The 22,992-nt window shown below is 43.0% G+C and overlaps 1 protein-coding gene across 5 annotated transcripts in view; it reads right to left on the bottom strand.

Annotated features, from left to right (window-relative positions):
• The window catches only part of DISC1 (DISC1 scaffold protein), a 214,112-nt gene that overhangs the window by 167,739 nt on the left and 23,381 nt on the right, over nucleotides 1-22,992 (bottom strand). For all 5 annotated transcript variants that reach the window (XR_010371946.1, XM_064445697.1, XM_064445698.1 and 2 more), the window contains exon 4: nucleotides 22,062-22,131. Coding sequence is in view for 4 of the 5 variants with exons in the window: in XM_064445697.1 (XP_064301767.1) it covers nucleotides 22,062-22,131 (70 nt within the window). In the remaining variant the exon portion in view is untranslated. The remainder of the gene's footprint in view (nucleotides 1-22,061; nucleotides 22,132-22,992) is intronic.

Below are 22,992 nucleotides of genomic sequence, written 5' to 3'. Positions count from 1 at the left end.
ACTACCCGAATGTCTCCAGAATGAGGGTAATGGAAGTTATAACATCACCAACATTAATATCGGCAGGATGACCAGATTCTCCTAAGTACTCTAAGAGATACTCTACAGATATCTGAAGCCACACATCCCTCTCAAAGCACTCTTGCTCCATTAAACAAAAGATCTGGCACAGCACAGTAACACATAGCTCCTTTCATAGGTTTTCATTTCCACAGAGAAGGGGAGGCTGGAAGCCAGCCAAGGGACAGGGTGGCACTCTTCACAGACCTCTTCACTGCCACATGCAAGAATGGGGGTGATGTTTATTTTACCCTCTGGCACGTTTCCTAAATGTGTCAAATTCAACTAGTTATTGAATTTATTTCCTCAACATGAGAAAAAACTCCTTCCCTGTGCAGGTGCCAGAGCAGGGGCACAGGCTGCCCAGGGAGGCTGTGGGGTCCCTTCCCTGGAGACATTCACCCCCCGCCTGGACGCGGCCCTGTGCCCCTGCTCTGGGGGTGCCTGCTCCAGCAGGGGTGGGACGGGGTGATCCCCAGAGGTGCCTCCCAACCCCCACCATTCTGGGATTCTGTGATTCAAAGATACTCAGCAACACCACTATCAAGACCTTAGAATGCCATAACGGAATTGCAGGTTTCTTGAGTGACGAGCATTATGAACGATGGCAGCATCACACTGTTAGGTGGCAAGCAGCTGCAGTAAAGCACATCTGGAAGAAAACAAAATTAATCTCAAAGATCTTTGTTTTCCAGCTGTTCAGTAATGGGCAGGTAATATAATTTAAGTCTTTTAGGGTAACAAAGCACTGTGTTTGACAAATGCCCTTGAGATGCGCATGCTTTAACCGTAATTGCATTAACACAACACAACACCCCCATTCTGGAGAATATTTATGTTTACTTGGAAGCTTCATCAAGTAAGTGCATCACTGTGCAATCAAAATTTGCCCTTGGACAACTGTCTCCTACCTGAAGAGGTGAAAGCTTAAAAATCCATATTTAATAGACTAAATATAAAGAATCTGATATCCACTGAAGTCAGTGTTGTTCTCAGGTGCGCAGCCTGTTTGCAGGCTGGAGTGGTTATACAGGCCTAAACTGTGGAAGAAAAATGTTTGAACTTTTTTTATAGAGGACTGGAAAGAAAAGTTTACAGACGATACCTTACACCTTTCCACACGCAATCCACCAGTGCATAAGTACATACAACAACACGTGGGCGTATTACACCAGCAGGAGAAACCAAAAGAGTCTTGAAGTGACAAGAATTGCAGACTAGATCAGGCTCAGGTCCATCCAGCACAGGATCCTGCCTGCAGCGGTGACAACTGGATGTTTCAACATTTCAAAGGATGGAGAGAAAAGGCCTACAGGGGCAGCCTGCCAACCTCTGGAATGCTGAGCACGTTTCTGGTGCTGGGAAATCCTACCGATCTCTTCAGCAGGCTCCAGGAATTACCAGGCTGCGACATCCTATAATTAATGCAATTATGCTATGAAAAACATTAAGAAATAAACCCTCAGACAAAATACCATGGCGGTAAGTTTCCAAACACTTTTCCAGAAATACATTTTTAAACAGATTAAGCAGAAGGTGCCATCAGGTACAGCAGGTAATGTGTCAAATACATGAAAGAGTATAATAAGAAAAGGCAAGAAAGGATTTCCATAAAGTTTTAAAGAAAGTAAAAGTCTGAATGTTACCCTTTCAGAAAACTCCTATAGGATATTTCCCTCTGTACAACTACCGTGTCTCCTACACTATATTCCTGTTACTGAGCTTCACTGATGATCAAAAGCCTTTATTTTTTTCAAATACGTTCTACAGAATTTGTCCCTGGTGCTGCTAAATTTGCACTGTCATCATTCTAATTTCTATTCACGTTCTTCCTCCACTGTTACTAGGCAAGAGAATTAACATGAAACTCCCCAAAAGTTAGAAATAAAATCTTTTATAAGTAGCAAAAAAGGCTCTTGTCCAATTCAGCCATTCCTGCCACTCCATCCATTTCACAAATCTTCCTTTGGGAACCAGCCAAACCATGATTTATCCTTATACTTAACCTGACCCTTTAAATTACTTATTTTCTAATGAAATTATTAAGATATTTAGATATTAAGATATCCTCGAGCACTACAGCTTTTTTTCCTTTCCTAGCTTGGCTTTATTTTCTTCACAAATAAACAAGCCTTTCGCTTATTCACCTAAATCCACTAACAGAATCCCAGGCTGGGAGGGACCTCAGGGACCATCTAGTCCAACCTTTCTGGGAAGAGCCCAGCCTAGACAAGATGGCCCAGCACCCTGTCCAGACAACTCTTGAAGGTGCCCAATGTGGCCGAGTCAACCCCTTCCCTGAGGAGATTATTCCAATGGTTGACTGACCTTACTGTGAAAAATGTCCCTCTCGTGTCCAATCAGAGTCTCCCCAAGAGCAACTTGTGTCCATCCCCCCTTGTCCTCTCCATGGGACTCTGTGTAAAAAGGCAGTCTCCATCTTCTTTGTAGCTGCCCCTTAAGTACTGGTACATGGAGATGAGATCCCCTCTGAGCCTCCTTTTCTCAAGGCTGAACAAACCCAGCTCTCCCAGCCTATCCTCGTATGGCAGCTTCCCAGTCCTTTGATCATCTTGGTGGCCCTTCTCTGGACCCCTTCCAGCCTGTCCGCATCCTTTTTGTATAGTGAATATAACAATGAGCCCTAGCTGTGAAACAAGTACAGATTTCCTCAAATGCTGGCAAAAAGGATTGAAACAGGATTAAAATCTTGTTGGTGGCTGGCCATGAGGTTCTCATCAGGGCAGGGTGTTAAGCTCACCCAGTGTGGTTAGAGCAAGGGGCAATTCCAGCTGAACCTCAGACCTGCAGGCTGCCAGCACGCCTGCCATCACATCAGGGCTAAGGAAGCAATCACACCACCAGCAGCTTTAGCTCCAGGCAGCAATTTGGAAAGGAAGAAACAAAGATATGAGTGAGCTTCAGGAGCCAGGTCAGCAGAGGTGTCCCACAATAGCTCAATACTGGTGCTCCACTCCCAGTACTAAAGGTAGCTTGGGAACTTCCTGGAGATACTGGGGGCAGGAAGAGTGACTGCATGGGACTAACAGAAACAGAGGAGGAGGAAAGAAAGAAAGGTACAGTGACGCAAACGATTAAGAAGGTGCAAAAGTTGCCAGCTGCAGTAGAAAATATGGCAGAAAGTACAAAAGGCAACTGTTGCAGGCCGTGGGCAGAGAGGTTAGGCTGGGAAGTAGAGAAAGCAAGAAGAAAGCTGGAAGAAGAGTATTTGAGGCCAGATGTTTAATGCATCCTCCACCATCTCTTGGGAAAAAAGAGAAAGCAAAAAATATAGAGTTCAATGTAAATATTTGCTTTAAAAAGAAGAAAAACAAAAAAGCACAACAAACCAGTCCCACTGTTTTTCTAAAACGGGAAGCTCTGACAAGCCCAAGGACAAAAGGTATCAGCAAAGAACAAGCCGGAAGCACAGCACTGCTCTCTTACTCCGAACCAACCAGGACAGCAAGGGTAAGTTTAACCCAGCCTCTTCCCATTACACCTTGGTGCCAGAATTCTTCTCCTGCAATCACAAACAGAAGCCTGAAGCCTCAGGAAGGGACAGGGAACTTTGTTAGGAGCCAAGGATGGCCTTGCAGAATCTGACCCTAACCATTCACAGCCAGCAGAAAAACAACACACGAACACACCCTGCCACCACCCAAATCCTTTTTACTAGTTTCCAAAGGGCACAGATTCAAACCACCAGCATCTAATTTTGATGCAAGCAGATACACCGCGTGAGGCTCCCTCCCATACTTAAGAGCACACTGGCTTGACCTCCAGCTCTTTTCATACACACACTGTTGTTCCTCAGGCTCCTGGGGGGCTGCTGCAAATAAAGGAATGCAGGGGAACACTGCCTGGTAAGAAAAGGTCAACAGCTTTCCAGCCTGGTGAAAATTAACTCATTGAGAGCAAGGGACAAGGAAGATGCACCTTGTCATCATGCCCCCGTCTTGACTTCAGATTACAGGGAGGCAGCAGAGTGACTACTTTGCACCAGCTCTGAGCCTGCAGCCCAGAGGACAGTTACAACCACAGAAATGCAGCACAGCAGGACACTGATAATATCCACTACCATCCCCAGGGTACCACAATTAGCAGGTGAGGAGCAAATTCAAGGCCTACTCACCAGGCGACAGGCAGGAACAGCAGCAGTACACACTAATGAAGCCTGCTGGCTGAATAAATATGTAAGAAGGGCACAGGAAAGGAAGAACCTGTAACTCGGAGGAGGAGACAAAAGACACTTGCCAAGCACCTTCCTAAAACACAGAGTGGAGGGGAGAAAAGTTACCGCTAGGAGATCTCCTAATGTTGTAAGATGAGGGCATGGGAACGGAGGACTAAGAGTGAGAGATACAGGAAAGCAAGACAGTCACTGAAGTTCCTCATACAGGCCTGTGCCTGAAGGATGCGCTTTTCTTTGTGCACTATTTCCATGCCTGAAAGACTGGAAATCTTCATTTTTAAAACAGCATCTGCTGGGGCTGAATTTGCACAGTAGGAGCCCTGGCAACTCCCCAGAGCCAAGGTGAAGGCAGTAAAGAATAACCATTTGCTAGTTCTTCTGCCAAAAAGGAACCCCAAGCAGCGTATTTCTCAACAAACAAGTGCAAAACCGCGGAGGACAGAATCTGCTCGGGCACAGCAGTTCTGACAGATCTGTATTTCCCACTGGGGTTACCCTGGTAATTAACACTCCATTTTTCATTATGGTCATTCCTACAGATTCCAGACGCAAGCAGCTGCCTATGCTTAGAAGTGGCTGAGCAATAAGGAAGAGTCTGTTTAAATATCGACTGAAAAAACAAGCATGACAAGAGGATCACCTGCACAAAGACCATTCACTGGCAGTAGTGGCGCTGAATGCAACATACTACTGCATCTACATATCCCGCATCTACGGAAGTAGATAAATTTGAGGCCAACTTGGCCTCCCCGCTGGTAGGAGGCAAGTTAGTCATGAATTTCTTGCGAGCTGGCAGAGATGAAATACTCATTCAACTTTGACCTTATCATGAGCTCCCAAGAACATTCTCTGACTAGAAATAAGTATTGCTACGGCTTCATCCTAACCTTCAAAAAAACTCTGCAGCAGTTAGTTAATCCTAGCTGAGCAGAATATTAACATCAAGGAAGATCCAGCCTCTCTATATCTCTCTTCTGCAAGTTGGTTTGGGTTGTGGCTTTAAACCCCTTTGCACAGAAGGGATTGGTATTTTTTGTGACCTTTAGCTGGCCCCAGTATCTTCTGTCTACTTGCTTGGAAGCTGAGATGATAGGTTGTGCGCTATACATCACTTCAAAAAAGATCTCCAACTGCCAAGACTCAATTGGCCCTCAGATGAGAACTGGAAAAAAACTTAAAAAAAAAATCTAGTATTTCATACTGTTTTCTTTATTTTTCCAAAGGTTATCCAGTGTACTTTGGTACAGGTAACCTTTCTGGTAGCCTACCAGGGCTGTATAAATGGTTTCTTTGCTTTCCCAAGGGTACGTCAAGAAATTCTGCACGACAGGTAACATTTAGCAATATTTCCTTTAGGTAGGCATTGGAGATATTAGGAACAGCGTGTCCTGCTGCATTACATGACAGATAAATCTTGAATATTAAAGATGGACTTTGGTAATTTTAGGCAGACACTGTGTATCTTAGTAATGGATGGGGGAAGAGAAATTAAGATCATATTAAAAAAAGGCATGAGAAAGAAGACATTCCTTAGAACTAACAGGCATCAACTATACCTGAACAACCAACCATCCAAACAACAACCCTTTACATCTTCCTACAGCCAAAGTAATACAAAGCCCGCAGGCATCTGCCTTACATGAAAGAAATGAAAAAACCCATATCTATCTTGGCTAAGAACACTCCAGCAGCGGGGAAGGTGCACAAGCCACCAACCTGCCCTCATCTGTAATGAAAGGAAATAACATGGGTAAGCACAGAGGAGGCCAGGAGTACGCTGAACTGCAGAGCGGGGAAATGGGAGCACCAAAGTTCACTTTTCTAACAGAAATAAAGACTGCCTCTTGAGAGGGAGAGCTGGCAAAGCTTTTAGGAGCAAGGAGGGTAAGGTTCTCTGAAGAACTAATTTTCCATCCCTCCTAACTTCTGAAATAAAAATTTATTTTGTAGGCAACCCTTCAGTTCGTTATTAGCTGCTCTGAACAACAGTTAGAGGTACTTCACAAGGAAGTTTCTATTAAGCAATTATACATTATAAAATTAAAGCAGTGAAAAAAGAGCTTCTAGACATATTAAAGGAGGCACAGCATGAGGGGCAGACTTAGCCTCTAACTCCAGAGAGACAGGAGGCACAACGCTGTTGCTTCCACACAAGGGAGGCCAGGGAACTATGGCTGACAGCACCAATAGCACAGTCCCACAGGAGTATACACAGAGGCACAAGAAACCTCTTGCCACAGGCTTGTCGAAGTCAAAGTTGAAGTTTGTTTCTTTAACGCTACAATGCAGGGAACGCTTGGCCAGCGGAACCAGGCCTGTTGCGCGTGCCCCTGCAACGACTCCAGCCCTTACACATCCTACACCTCCTGAAGCCATCACGTAACTGAGCTCTGACTTGGATAAGAACTTAATTTATTTTTTTCCCCCTCATCTGAGCAAAAGCAGCATTTTTCCTGACACCTCAACAAGGAGGAAAAAAAAAGCCTTGTTTCACATTTTTTGACACAACAAATATTTTTTTCCTGCACTCAACAAATAAGTATGCCACAAGAGAAGAACATAAGCCAAATACAGCTCAGCTGCTTTGCTGCCCACACTGATGTAACTCCCATCTGTTTACGCTGGGGAGGCTTAGCCATTCACACACAGACATGTAACCTTCCCTTCTCCTTGCCTGATTTCCGCCCCGTACCATTCCCCCCACCCCGAGAGAAGTAATATCAATGAAATAGTTCTGCAGAGCATGTAAGGCTGCCCCTAAATATTCAGACTGAATGGGTGAGTCAGTACAACACCTACAGGTAAGCAGAGCCTAAGTATTTTGAAAGCAGGAGAAGGGAAGAGAGAAACACCTCTTGTATACAGTAACAGGCAGGTTCAACCAACAAGCAAAGTGCCACATAAACGAAAGGAAAATTAAGACATTTAATAATAACACAAATACAGCGCATGGCACGGCGAATTAAGTTTATTTGTTCGTCTGCCAGATCTCTCTCCTCTTTCTTATTTGGAACTGCATGATTGTTTCTGAAAATGTCCAAAAGAAGAAATGTAAGAGTTATTTGAATGAAATAACAGCATCCTGCTGGATCCTGTGTATTCCTCATTGCAAGCCCTGGGAGTTACAGGTGGGGAAAAAAAACCCCTGAGACAGGAAATATAAACCTGCACAAAAGTCAGAAGACTTATCTACAGGCAGACATGAGCAGACTTGTGATGGCAGAATAATTAATATCAGAAAGCAATTCCAGTAGCAATTCCAGTGCTTCTGCAGGCACAGGGCTCTGAAACAGAATTAAATTTTAATTCTGGAATAATTCTAATAGTTCTACTTCAGATTTCTTTTTCCCAAAAAATATTTCTCATTCTTTCTCCTCCTCAGCATCTTCAGCATTTCTTTCCCTGGTAGATCTTGCCATTTCATACAACATTATGAATTTAGTTTAAAAAAAAAAAACAAACCAAAAAAAAACCCAAATTCATTCATCTTGACTCTTCCTGCCCTAGGTCCTGGAGGCAGGTGACACAGCATGACTGGAGCCTCTTTGTTCAGACCTCCTCGCTATTTTCATTCTTGTTACTAGTTAGATGGTACCAGAATAATCAGCTATTGAAGCCTGCCTGGGACTGGGGCAATTTCAGCTCTTGCTCACAAGTGTTTCCTCCAGCAAGGAAAGGTCATAATTAAAATATTTCAAACCAAAACCCCCTGCACTTCAGGATTAATTTGGGTTTGATTTTAATTACTGCTCTGTGCTTAGAAGAGCTGAGCTTTTTTAGGTTTTGTTTGTTCTTTGAAAGGACAAGACAGGAGATTCACTGTCAGCTTGGGCAACAAAGCGTGACATTTGGCCTATGAACACAGAGTAGCAGATACCGCTTGTACACATTTGGAGAAGGTCAAGATCAATGTAGCACCCTTAAGTCACCAGAGCTACTTTCTTTAACCTGCAAACACAAGACTTCAGTAGAATTATCAATGCATTATTGAGCTTCCTGCTTCCAGTTCACCATTTTGACTCTTATTCAGATTAAGGACTGAGAAATAATTCCCCTTGAATAGTATTTGATAGATGAGGATTTTTCAGCAATAAACCCCACTAGTAGGCTTTGCACTACATTATGGCACACAGCAGGAACTTTTCTCCCTGTATTCCTATATGCTTGTCATTATGAGAGTCATTTAATTTCAGGTGACTCCCACTGAGAAAGTTCTCACTGTCGCTCAGGATTCATACCAAAAAGAGCACAACTTCAGCCAAAAACCATTCCACTACAACACCAGAGTATTTGCCAGTACTAGAAGTCATCCATACCCTTGGAGACTGAGCAGGTAAAGGTCAAAACATGAACAAAAAACAAACAAAAAAAAAGGAGGAAGAAAAAGAAAAAACCCAACTGTCTTTGGAAAACCATCTGAAATTGGGGGCAGAACCACACCCTCAGCTATCTGAGCTCTAACAAATAGGAGGTCACATACATCGCAGTTCAGGCAGACCTGATTCATTGGAGTCTTAAAGCTTCTTGAACTCTTCTCCACAAAATCCAACTGTACTGATGATTTCCTACAACTCAACTTCATCTCTTCCATCTCTGAGGTCTAAATGATGAGGGGTTGTCACAGCTAGACTTGAGGAAGGGAAGTTGCCACCTCCATCCAGTGCTCAGCTATATATAGGACCTCACTCAACCCACAGATTTAAACTTAATCAGAATAACAGAATCCCAGGTGGGAAGGGAACCTCAGGGATCGTCAAGTCCAACCTTTCTAGGAAGAGCACAGTCTAGACAAGCTGGCCCAGCACCCTGTCCAGACGACTCTTGAAGGTGTCCAACATGGCCGAGTCAACCCCTTCCCTGGGGAGATTATTCCAATGGTGACTGTCCTCACTGTGAAATGTTAAACTATGCTTCCTGGCTAAAGAATTTCCTCTTTCCATAATCCTAAGAGATTATCAAATCCTGCCATCTCCTTCAGTGCACACATGTCCAGAGACCTATAGCTCTCTCCCTCTTTTTAATGAGGGCCTTGATGCTCAAACCTAGCCCAAGTTTGCTCAATGCCAGGCCCAACCAAAGCATGATCGAACCACTCAATGCAGTACCGTAGCCAACAAATACAGACTGAGAAGGCTATGCATTGACAGACCAGTGGTTTGTAAGGTTATTCAGAAGAAACCAAACACAGTTCGTGTTGTACCGCAAGACCCTACTGCTTCTGCCATTTCTCTCCATTATTTTAGCATTCCATTCAGCAACCATTTAATATCCTGCTCCACAAGCTACCATTAGTCCCACAGATGAAAGGGCTCTGGTGAGCAGGCAACAAAGCACTTTTTTCTCCCAAGAACTGACGTAACACAGGGACTTGAATACATACAAATCAAGTTCACAGGGACTGTATATATGATGTGGAAGATGGAGATTCACAATGGAAACATCAGTATGGTCAGCTGAAAGAAATACTGGATTTTTGGACAGGATTGCCATTCTTAAAGCTCTCAACTGCTTCACCTGAGACTGAAGGCTTTACGCAAGTCTTCTACTAGAAGCATTCTTGTTGCCTCCTCCTAAACAGTTACATCTTCACGACCTTTCTGAAATGATTCAGAACGAAGCCAATTAAGGGTGAAGGACAGAAAAGTGCAATGCTGGGTATGCAGTCTGACAGCTGAAGAAGAGAATTCTCAGAACAGCAATCAATTCCAGAAAGCAAGCATCTCCTCCACCTCATGAGGCTGATGGTCTTCTTTCTGCAACTCTATCTGCCATATTATCTACATTGTCCCTGCAAATTTATACTGCATGTCAAAAGCCCCCCTTATATTAATTTTTATGGAAGGAAAAATGTTTTGCTATCCATCACATTGCTAAATGACATACTGTTTGGGAATACATTCTCAGCGGATCACACGGTACGCCTGTACATATTTAGAGGGTTGCCTTGCATTTTTCCTGAAAAATTACACATTAGTAAAATTCTTATCTCAAGCCATAAAAACAGAAGAACCAGACATGAAGGAAAAATTCATTGGTGAAATATGAAAACAGCAAGCCACCTTTAACATTCCCTTTAAAAAAAATACATGAGCGCATTTCACATGCATTTAACAACACAACAAAAAAATTATAGAGGTTGAATTGTTTGGGGTTTGGTTTTTTTTTTTAACCCTTCACTTCAAAACTATAAAACTCTTGAGACTAAAAATAATTACTCCATCAACGGATAAAGTAGAATTAAGTTCAAGAATTGGGCTGATATTCACACACCCCCATTCATATGCCTTTTTCTGATGCCATGATACATTTCAAAATATGTACAATTCTAAAAGTGACAGGTTGTTGGTGTGACTGTATGGCTGATCTGTAAAGAAAACTAAACATGAAAAATTCTGTGCTGGTTTGGGCTGGGATAGAGTTAATTTTCTTCACAGTAGCTAGTATGTGGCTGTGTTTTGGATTTGTGCTGGAAACAGTGTTGATAACCCAGGGATGATTTAGTTACTGCTGAGCCGGGCTTACACAGAGCCAAGGCCTTTCCTGCCTCTCCCCCCACCCCACCAGCGAGTGGCTGGGGGGGCACAAGGGGTTGGGAGGGGACACAGCTGGGACAGCTGACCCCAGGGATGTCCCACACCATACAGCGTCATACTCAGCAGGGAAAGCTGCGGAAGAAGGAGGAAAGCTGGGGGACATTCTGAGTGATGGTGTTTGTCTTCCCAAGTAACCGTTACGCGTGATGGAGCCCTGCTTTCCTGGGGATGGCTGAGCTCCTGCCTGCCCACGGGAGGGAGGGAATGAATGCCTTGGTTTGCTTTGCTTGCACGCACAGCTGTTGCTTTCCCTGTTAAACTGTCCTTTTCTCAACCCATGAGTTTTCTCACTATTACCCTTCCGATTCTCTCCCCCATCCCAGCAAGGGGGCAGTGAGTGAGCGGCTGGTTGCGGCTTGGTTGCTGGCTGGGGTTAAACCACAACAGTCATACCATTGAGTGATACCACCTTTTCCATCTGTGCTTTCAGAAGAAATCCAGCAGCCAAACAATGTACTCTTCATCTACAAATGTTTTCATTTTAATTTTTCAGATTTAAATGGTCTTACTAAACAATTAACTTTATCCTTAAGAAGTGTTTTTCAAGACACCTGCTAGCTGAAAACAAAACTGAAAAAATAGTTTTCTCAATACTTGCTACACCTGAGAACTTTGTTTCCTAATAATAATTCATCCAGAAATCTCTAAAAATATTTTTAATCCCAGCAACATTTCTTTTACTGTTAATGGTATGCACAACAGGAAATTCCAAACTACTTGCTTTTCAATTTCCAGTTCTTTAATACATGATCAGTATTTATTTTTCATAAAAAGAAACCCTTCCTATTTAGTGATTTTCATTATCTACACGTTCCTTTAGTTATTCAGATATAATGAAGCAGGTAAAACTTGTAACTTACTTGATATTATCAATTATCAACTACTGCAAAGTACCAAGCTGGCATTTTTAGAGAAGCAACTGTCATATTCTTGCTGTGTAGTTTCAAAGGTAAGCATGGAGTCTATGCATTCTGTAACGTGAAGCTAGAACTGGCTTTTCCCCTCACATGTATCATAATACCAAACCATTGCTTATAATGCATTTGCCTACAACACCATGAAATAGGTAGCACAAGGCTTGTCCTGCTAACAAGTCAGCTGGGGCAATTAAATAAGTTGGAACAATAAGACAAAATTCCAGGCGTACAAGCCTTTCCTCAAGCTGGTGTGTCCAAAAGCTTGTCTGATTATGGTCAGACTCCTAAAGATATTTTCCCCCTGTGACAAACCTTCTCTGGAAGTCATAACGGCCCTGCAAAACACCACCCTGAGAAATCAGTGTATTTAAACTCAAGGAAGTCAACACCTGTGCCTACAGTCCAAGACTAATCTTAACTGCCTGCCTCACAACACAACAGGAAGGAAACATTTCCCACATCATCTGCACAACTGAAATCCTAGAGCTAGACAAAAAATATTATAGAGCACATTTATTTGAGACTGCTTTTTAAGTATTGACATGACATTGTTATGCATGTCAGATTCAAGCCTCTGTCTCCTGTGCTCTTTCACTCACTATGCCGGCTTTCCAGGATATATCAGTTAGTACCTCCTTGCAACATGCCTTTTGAAAGCTTCTTCAGGCAGAGGCAGAAACTGGAAACAAGATTGCCTGAGATTTAGATATTGTAATTTGGAGTACCGTGTCAGTTTTGGACCCCCCAGTTCAAGAGGGACAGGGAACTGCTTGAGCAAGCCCAGCAGAGAGCTACCAGGATGATCAGGGGACTGGAGCATCTCCCTTGTGAGGAAAGGCTGAGAGACCTGGGTCTGTTCAGCCTGGACACGAGAAGACTGAGGGGGGGATTTCATCAATATCTATAAATATCTGAAGGGTGGGCATCAGGATGATGGGACTGGACTCTTTTCAGTGGTGTCCAACAACAGGCCAAGGGACAACGGGCAGAAGTTGGAACACTGGAAGCTCCACTTAAATATGAGAAAAAACTCCTTTACCATGAGGGTGCCAGAGCAGGGGCACAGGCTGCCCAGAGAGGCTGTGGAGTCCCTTCCCTAGAGACATTCACCCCCCGCCTGAACATGGTCCTGTGCCCCCTGCTCTGGGTGTGCCTGCTCAAGCAGGGACTTGGATGAGATGATCTCCAGAGGTCCCTCCCAATCCCTGCCATTCCATGATCCTATGAGTACAGGGGCCCCATCCCTGCCCCGCTCCTGCTGGCCACACCAGTGCTGACACAAGCCCGGGGGCTGGTGGCCTCCTTGGCCACCCGGGCACTGCTGGCTCATGCCCAGCCGGCTGTCAGCCCCCACCCCCAGGGCCTTCTCCGCCGGGCACTTTCCAGCCCCTCTGCCCCAAGCCTGGACATTCAAACCCCACCCGGATGCATTCCTGCGCCCCCTGCTCTGGGTGTCCCTGCTCAACCAGGGGGGGATGGACAGGATGATCTCCAGAGGTCCCTTCCAACCCCTACCCTTCTGGGATTCCGTGAATTCCAGATCTTAGGTCAAATGCACCTATACCAAGTTGAGAGTTAGATATTAGGACAGCACAGACATATTTCAGCTACAGCACTTGATTAAAAAAAAAAAAATCCACCCAACAGAGACCCACCCATTTATAAGCAGGTCTTATTGTCGAGATCATTATTCCAGGTACTCCAGACTATAACTGTCAGTGACGCTTCGGTGCAATGCAACAGATGCATTATATGGTGCCATGGCATAAATAAACCCAAACTGGTTTTGCTCTTTACTTCCACTGACAGTTTCTCAAGAAGTTGAATGAACCCTGGAGAGCTTCTTGCAAACCAAATGTTAAAGCCTTTTCTCTAAGATGCTACTTCTCCAGTGAGCTACCATCAGCAGTGAGACATACAGAGGCTCCTGGCAACGCCAGGGATGTGCATTAATGAACACCCACAAATAAGTCAGATGAACAGTACATTCTGCAATAACCTAATCAAAAAGGCTGTATATCTTTATTTGTATTTGGCTCCAACATCATGTCTGAATTATGCCTGATTCACAGCACCTCACTGTGCGTTTTGAACTCTGCCATACAAACCAATTCAACTCATTAACTTCATCATCTACTTCACACTTTAAAAATCTCAGTGATCAGGGAGATGTCACAATCACCTCCCACTCCCCAGATCAAAACCTACCAGGAATACTGACTAGTATTAGACTGGTAGGATGGTACCAAACAACATAAGTCTAAAATTCATGTTACCTGGCACCAGCTTGGATGCTCCTACTGTCAGTAATTCCAACAGACTCAGTAACTCTTTGTCTAAGAGTATAGGAGTGCTAGGAAGTTGAAGTTTCCCCGCTTCACATTTTTGATTAACGCTCATTGCCACAACCCTATCACTGTCCTAAGAGGACTAAAGATGTCCATAAACAGCACATTTGCTACTTTTACCTTCCATGGGCTAAAGGTAAGAAAGGAATGCGCAAAAGCTTGCACATGCTGAAGGCAGAGCAGGGAAGTGTTGGAGAGGGTAGATGTGCCTGCAGAACTATGAACACACCCCAGCACGGGCAGTTGGGTCTCAGCACATGGACAGGGAAGACAGGCAGTAAACCTCAGGAGAAAAGAAGTTAATTGACTTGAGGCAATCCCACTTTGCAGAGGAGTCTGGCAAGCGATAGAAGATCTGCAAAGATGTCTAATAAAAGCATCTTATTAAGGAATTCAACCAGACACCACCCAGCAATCAGCAAGGAGCGTTATCAGTTCCCCACAGAGAACTTGCACTGGAAGACTTTCGTGTTTGCTTTCAAATAGTAGTCATGGCCATTCAGCATCTTTTTCACACCAATTACACAGAAGTGGCATTACCACGCCATCTGGAAGTTTCTGTCCATGTCCAGTCATTTTTTAAGCAGACAATAATTAAAAATAGCAGGTCCCCCCACTCCCTTAAAATGTTTATAACCTAAGGGTAGGACGAGAGCAGCAAAACCAATTTCTAGTTGTTGGTTAAATTAATAGCCGTACTGTCTCCAGTAGTCACACTGGAAATCAAAGACAATTTTCTTATCTAGAACTAATATTTCTACAGAACAAGGGAAGGATAAGTCTGTCCTGAATGTAAAATTGGGCTGCATGATTTTGCAAATGCAAAGTAAGCAGATGGGCTGGGTGGCAGGAGAGCCATGTCACTCACTCAGTGGGTACTGTCCAGATAGCACATCAACACTTCTTCCGAGTTACACCCATCAGAGCATTATGCGTCCAAATGCAGTTCAGCAAGTAGGCTCTTAAATTATCCATAACTGCTTATTTTGTTCGGATTTTTTCATTGCTTGTTTGTTTGTAAAAGACTAGCCAGGGTGTCTGAGAACAGCTTGGCTGCATCATGGACTGAGAAATAGAGCCCGACTATCATAGGAGGGGTAGCCCGCGGTGTCAGTTTTAGACAGCAGATGGCCAGGAGTAGAGAAAGCTTCCAAGCACATGGAATGCCAAACTTCTGCAATTTTCTTTTTGTCAAGCAGCCTCCAGAAACACAAGATGTAGCTGAACCTCTTCACGCTGGCCAAGATTAAAATAAGAGAGCATATTAGAATTCCACAAAATCATACAAGCTTCCTAAAAATATTTAGGCTGCACAGTCTAAGCGAGATACTGTATGACTACAGCAGCTTCATCTCCAATATTGGATAAGGAAATAAAGGTGCAAAAAATACAACTGCGTTTTCAATGTGTGGCCATAAGACCACCAACAGCCAGATCCTGATCTACCTCAAAGACTCACTCTGACATGATGGAAACTGAACAACCAGGCTAAAACAAGGGTTCACGTCAAAAACGTTTCAAGAAGTTGCTGAAGATGCATGTGCTACACATGTAATAAGCAAACACAAGAAGCAAAAGTATCCAGATGTGTATGGACCTCCCCCCTCGTAAACATTGGCCCTTACTATATTGTTGTAGTATTTAAAAAAAGAAAGGAAGTGTGACAGTTTTCCAGCTGTCTACCTGACAGTAAGATAAGGAGTTTCAGACCTTTAAATTGTGACTGGCTCAACTCCTGTCCCAATTATGTTTGGGGTTTTTTTAATAAAAATAAAAATCAATAGCAACTGGATAAGCCTGACATTGACTGCATAAAAAAAAAGGTCATGTAATTACTGCTGCTAGTAGACAGAAGCTAAGACCAAGCATTTGAATGACAGCATCTTACTCTACAGTTTCAGCTAGCACCAAACAATAAATGGATATGGGCAAAAAAAGTCTTATCTTTTCATTTCAGACTGGTGTCTTAAACAGAGAAACCCAGGCAAGCTGGAAGAGTTGCAAGGCTTGCACTATTTCTGTTTTGTTGCAAGGAAAATTAAGTCTAATTTATACTTCACATTAAGCATTTATTTTCCTTAACCACCCAAAACTTTTGTGGAGGTTATTTGAGTTTGTCAGAGAAAGACAAGATAAACAAGATCCATGCAAAGAAGATTTGTTTCTGAGAATTTGTACAAGCCCTTCTCCCCCATCCTCTTAATAGCTTTACTGGAAAGTTATAAAAATGAAAAATGAAACCCGAAAAGACTATACCCACAGATTTCAAGAAGCTTCTACAAACTTATGACTAAACAAGGCTCTGACAGCATAGCACAACAGAAAGCCCTATTTGTCCCATCCATCCCAAATCCGTTTCCCATTCGGTGGTGTGCAACTGCAAGTCACAAGCTCCCAGTAAGTCTCCTGTGTCACACAGAAGCTCTGCCCCTTCAGCATCCACCACCTTTTATTTAATCAGTAGCCTCAGATATAGAGCTTCACTCAATATACAGCTAGATTTAAGGATTTTACATCCACAGGTACATGCCATCCTGAAAGAAGTACAATCCAAAGTAATGTGTTATTTGAGAGTTATTTCCAGATATAGCTTCTCTCTCAAATTCACTATCCTTCCTCAGAAAGAAGCTAACTTGTCTTCATTTCTGTGTCCTGTTATAACAGCCATCTGTCAAGCAAGCATTTTAGTTCAAAATAACAGAAGTACAGTAAAGCAGGGATTCTATCTAACCCTCATCTGCAAATAGCTTTTCGGGGTGGGGGGTGGGGAACCACACCACACCACCCACGTCCTTGAAGATCAAATTGGTTCAAATGTTTAAGAGCTACGGCTAGAAACAGCACTCCAAAATATTTTTCCAGTGTAAACTGCAAAAAGAAATTTCAAAAGACCTAACACTATGCACCTGGCCAGGAGTTTGGGGTTATTGCATAACCGAGTGTTTGCAAGTACCGCTGTAACAAGTGGCCAAGACCTCACCATGTAACAAATGACATTTTCAACCCAGGCATTACTTCACATTATACTCTCGTTTTCTCCCTCTCTACAGCTGCCTTAAAACAAATAGCTGGCTCAGCTGAGTAACAGTACCTCTTCTAGTGTAAACGTACAGGAGACTAACTGCTACAAAGCCTTTGCTTTCCCTTCCTACACTTGTGACTAACAGAAAATGTGCAAAATGAGACTCCTTGACTCCTACACTGCACAGGGTTCTGCCTTTGATGCCCTGCAGATCCTGAAACATGGCAAGGACAGTTGGTATGAAGAAGCCTCAAACAGCACAAAGAGTGACAAAAACAAAACAGCACACAAACACTATTTTTCTGCAGAGCACGCAGTGCACAAGCTCACCAGCTCATATAGCTCAAGCTTTGAGATTTAACTAGAGTAACTGAAGGCTCACATGATGTTAAATATATCTACAGCATGAATTTTCATTGCCGAACTAGGATAGGTTTTGCCACGACGAGCATAAATGTTTCTGTATTCTAGCTGCCATGCTGGACCGATGAGGAGTAGCTCAGATCTACTCAATGACCTTCACTGGAGAACCCTAACTCTGGATATAATCTGATTGCACAGGGAAGCTACCATTCCCTACCAGTTGCAAGCCATGAATCCATATACTCACATTCCTGGATACAATAATTTTAATACTAAATAAAAACACCAGTAGTTCTGCAGAAGCTTATTTCTGAGTAACAAGATAGCATGTGAACCAGTAGTGGAGTTCAGCAGCAAGACTCAGTCCTGACACTTCATGACCAATCCATTTTCCCCTTGCACCAAGCAAGGTTGAGGAGTTCAAGAAGCAAAGAACAAGAGAAGGGTTTTTAAATGTTTGGGCAATACATTTGTACTGAGCAAAACACACTTGTTTCCACTGCAAGCACAACTCCCACAGACACAAAAATATGCTGCCTTTTTTTTTTTTTCTACCTCCTGTATTCAGCAGCGTGTTTAACCTTGGAGCTGTCAAGCTCCATCATGAATAATGAGCCATGACAACACTCCAAGTGATCCTTGGAGAACAGACCAATTTTTACTATATGCTACACAAGGCAAAACAGTGTTATATTCCCATGGTACTGTACCTGCTTTGAAAATATACAGTAATGTGGCCATCAAGAGGAGACCACAAGTAAATACAGAAAAAATAAGCTGCTGCCTGATATTTCATCACCTACAAACACAGAACGAGCAATTAAACATGTAAGAACCTAATGGTTCCTACTTAAAATTAAACCAGGACTGAGAAGGAGATTTGTCTCACTGAATATGCATTTCACAGCCGAGGAACATCTGCCTTGGAAACATTTGCGTTGTAGTTGCTTGAATGACTGGTTGAAATTCCTCTACGCCAACACCCTAACCATGCCAAGGCAGGTCTTTAAGAAGCCCAGCTCAGGTAAACAAGTAATGGCAAAAATAATTTCTGCTGTGTACCGCCCAAGCTCAAGGGGAGGAGGAAGACAGCACACAGATTAACCTAAAGAAAAATTAGGAAGAAATAAGATGAAGATTTAAACAGCCATTCACTTCTTTCCTAAAGAACAAGGGAAGGTTATGGTTCCAAATATCCCTTAAAAAAAAAAAATCACCACCTGCTCTGGAAATAAATGCTAATTCATTAACACGAACCTGGAAAACACACATGTTCTCTAACAGACCCAAGCAGCAAGCATCTGTTCTGTGATTCTGCAATGGGGAAAAACAAATACATCTTTATTCCTGACCTGTTTGCAACACGGTACTCGTTCACGGCTTTGTAGTGGGAAAAACTTGCCTTTGCCTGTGCCATTTCCTAGTCCCGTTGCCACAACTAAAACCATAGTGCATCACTTCTCCCTCTCTCTAGGGGCACCACTTTACTTACACTTCAGTTTCAAAAGCTCCTATAAGCTATGGGAGCTTTCAAAAAGCTCTGGAGAGCAGGAAAGCAGCAATATCAGACAGTAGGTGCTTGCCTTTCCTTAAGTTGCCAAGTTTGCAGTGTCAGACAGCAGAAACAACTCCTGAGCGCTGTGAGGAGTTTAAGTGCTAACGCGTCTCCCTCCCACTGAACTGCTGTTGAAAGCTGACCCCCTCCTTCAAGACTGGATGGCTCTTAGAGAGCTGAAGTCAAAAATCTCAAGTTCTCCATCTTAAACCACAGATAAGAAGAGCCTCTACCACCGAAGCAGTAACACAGTTACACACAATAACGTATTTGTTGACAATTTAGTTTTCTATTTGGGGATACAGCCACCCATGCGCCCCACACACACACCTGCTCCCCCTCCCCTCTACTCACCTCATCCACATACAGGGCATTTCAGTTACTCACATCACACTAGATCTCCCCTTCCCCTGCAGCACTCCCAAATCAGCAAGACCCGTGCTACCACCACCACACAGCACTACCACCATCTCTGGTTCAGAACAGTTCTGTTCTTAACAGAGACCTCGTTCTATACTCAGAGAAGTCCCCAAATTACAGGGACAGTAGTTTTCCTTTTAGCATTACAGTTAAATGTCCTCAGCCCTCTGCACACACCATGTCAGTTTCTCCCACTCCCTGCCAATATATTTCCATTTATGCCCCACATTATAGCTCTACGCATTTAGCAATTCCATTCCCTGCTGGCAATATTTGGCAATAAGATCCCTTCAAATAAGGCTAATTACAGACTTCACTTGAACAGCAGTTGGTACTGAGCCAATCTGTAAGCTCTTTAATAAGCTTTCAAACTTCACTTCATGCCAGCCAAGACTTTGCTCTGCACCAGGAGCAGCGGTGTAGCTCTAAAAGCTAAGGTGGAAAGCTTGCCACTGCAAGAGGACGAGGGAAGGTCTAATTCTTCCTGCAGCGCTGCACCTTCTCCATGTGACTCTTTCCCTGGAGATACGTTGCCCACATTTCACAAAAGAAAAAAACAAGGATGCAGGTTCAGATATCACGAAAATAATGAAAAGCAGTCACAAAAAAGCCCCGGCTGACAGTTGTATCAGAAGAGGAACAAAGACCAAAATGACAGAAAGTGGGTCAAGGACTCAAAAATTAGGAATTGATAAAGTTACAGATGCACGGTCACATATCAAAGGAGTATGGCATTTTCTGAGAACGCTTGTGTGAAGATGGATTTCAAAGGGCTGGAGGAACCCAAGGCAAAGTCTCTCAAGCACCTCAGTATCTAGTCCCACATGAGGACAAATGCTTTCTGCCGATATATGCCAGACTCAGCACAGAAAACAGCAAACCCACCTCTGAATACTCCTCTCCACCTCTGTACTGCTGCCATTTTTGCTCTCTGTAAGCTGTGCCCACAAAACCTGGTGAAATCACATTTCAGCCAGACCATTCTCCTGAAGGGAATTAATGCAAGACTCCACAAACCACCCCCTGCGCTATCTCTGCTGGATAACTAGGGTAGAAACTGAAAAGAGTAGTTGGTAAAATGACGGTCAACGGAAAGATGGTCCTGTTTTGAAGATACAGTACTAGCACCCAGGAAAACTACACAGGAGCTTGCTGTGCAAGGTTAGACAAGTCATCATTTTCCACTGTGAGCAACAACTACATGGCATCACATACAGATGTCACACCTGATATACTACAGTACTGCTGTCGGAGTGGCTGACTGCCTAGAGAATCCCAGCTGGAATCTGTGGGAACCACACGCACCGAGTACACAGCTGTCAGGAAGTCTCCAGCTGGGAGCTCAACCCACAGGCACTTAGAAAAAGAAGAGTTATGAGTGTTATACATGTAAAGCATACACATCAATAATGTTTGTTTGACAGAGAGTAAAACCATGAATATCGACAACATCCTCAGCTTTTAACATACCTAAAGGTTTTCCCCACTGGGAGATGCCACATTAAAAAAAGGACTTGTGGTAGTAGCAGACTTTTCTCCTATATATAGGCGAGCCTTTAAGAGGCCAACAGAACCACTCGTGCAAAAGGGCTCCACACCTACTCCCTAAATGCTATTAAAACACATTTTTGTCATCTTGGGGGACAAACTTCGGGGGCAGGGAAACAGAGCCATGGTAGAACTGCAAAGCTTCACACATGAATTTGAAAAGGCAAACCACAAGTCTGACTGCTCCCCAGCCCCTAAAAGCTGAGAACAGAAAAGCGGCAGGAAAGAAACTCTCTTTTGCCAGCCTTATTCTCTGAAGTGCCCGTGCAGATTTTACTGAAACATTTGGAGAGCTTACCAACTGAAGATAGATCTAGCAGGAAGAATTTCATCTAAAACCTCAAGACTATCAAAACATAAGTACCTGAACATAGACTACCATAACAGGAAACAATAAGGAACCAAAGATATGTGTTAAAATAGATGCTGTAATTATTAACGCGCACACATACAGAGCTTATCAGAAGTGCCAGGGCATTTGAAAGGAAAAGCACTATTTAAATACAAATATTTGCCAGCAGCTGTACCACTATCATATTCTCTAGCTGGTTTTGATTCAACTCAGTGGACATCAAGTTAATCCCACAGGACAGTATCGTTCACTTTTATAATAGCTACTGACCTCATTTCCGTGTTTGAGCCCTGCTGTAGCGTCATGACTAAATGTGGCAAGCAACAAATCACACTGTCAGCAGCCAGTGTCTGTCCTTTCTCCTTCCAAAGCTTTCATTCATTTTCTGCATTTTTTTAAAGTCATGCTGCTTCAAAACAGCTGATCCAGATGGTGGATATTCAGATTCAGGCTTCCCACATGGTGATGTGGCTCAAGATGATAAAAACTGTTGCTACCTGCTGCTGACCTACTTCTTTCTTTAATTTGTTTCCTGCCATAGGACAGGATAAACAATGCAGTCAATCGAACTAGTCTTCCACACCTAACCACTGCTATGTAACAAATAAAACAAAATTAATAAAGGAATGAGGGAGAAGCATAAGAGAAAGCAGCATGATCCAGTGGGGGATGGGGGAGCAATTCTCACCTCTATCATAGTCATCTTCCTCAATTGCTTTTTCCTGAAGCCTCTGAAGCCGTAAGATCAAGGATTTTATCTATGCAAAGAGATAAGAGTTAGTTGTGAAGAAGTTGCATTTAAAACTATTTGGACTATTAACCTCTACATAATATAAACCTAACGGATTACTACGTCACTAGAACGGCCCAATCTTGAGAGTTAAGCCCAGCACTTGCTAAGTGGACAGACCTATTTGGAAGGCAGCTGAACTGCAGCTACTTGAGCCAAGCATGGCTTCAGTCCAAACACAGACATAACAAACAATAATTCTTGAAAAGCAAAGATCATGTGATTGTAGGATATTTTTCACCCTTGGAATAAATCAAAAAAATGATTATTAGAGGATTCTGTCAGCATGACATCTATGCCTGATCATATTGTACTCGGTGTGTTCTTGAGCACATTCTAACAATTTTTTGCCTATACGAGTTTTGCATAGAATAAATCCAGAATTTCCATATGCAAACCACATTTTCTTCTGTAAGTAAAAGAATAAATACAGTATGAATATTTTGGAACAAGTATACTCATGTTATGGCACAGAAAATTGTGTTCACATGCAGCCAATGAAGTTTCATTAAAATATAATTTAGGCTCATCTACATAACATTGGCGTTTGCATTTTCAGAAATGTTCACATTGCAAATGTTAGATGGGAGAAAAAGCAAAACACCAAAACCACCTATACCACATAGAGAGTGCCCTTTCACACCCAAAAAGAAATTCTTACCATAATAAGGTTTTATTTCAAAAGCTACTGCTTCTCTGTGTTAACACGAAGGGTCTGGACCAAAGGTCTGAATTTACTAAAAATTCATAAGGCCAGGTGTGCATTCAGAGGCCATTAGAAGTTTTCACCGTTAGAAGAATTTAGTTAGAAGGCCAGCAGTCCAGTCCT

The sequence above is a fragment of the Phalacrocorax carbo genome, chromosome 3, assembly GCF_963921805.1.
Source record: "Phalacrocorax carbo chromosome 3, bPhaCar2.1, whole genome shotgun sequence".
Classification (NCBI taxonomy): Eukaryota; Metazoa; Chordata; class Aves; order Suliformes; family Phalacrocoracidae; genus Phalacrocorax; species Phalacrocorax carbo.
The sequence above is the reverse complement of the archived record's forward strand: the minus strand, read 5'-3'. Positions and strand labels throughout refer to the sequence as shown.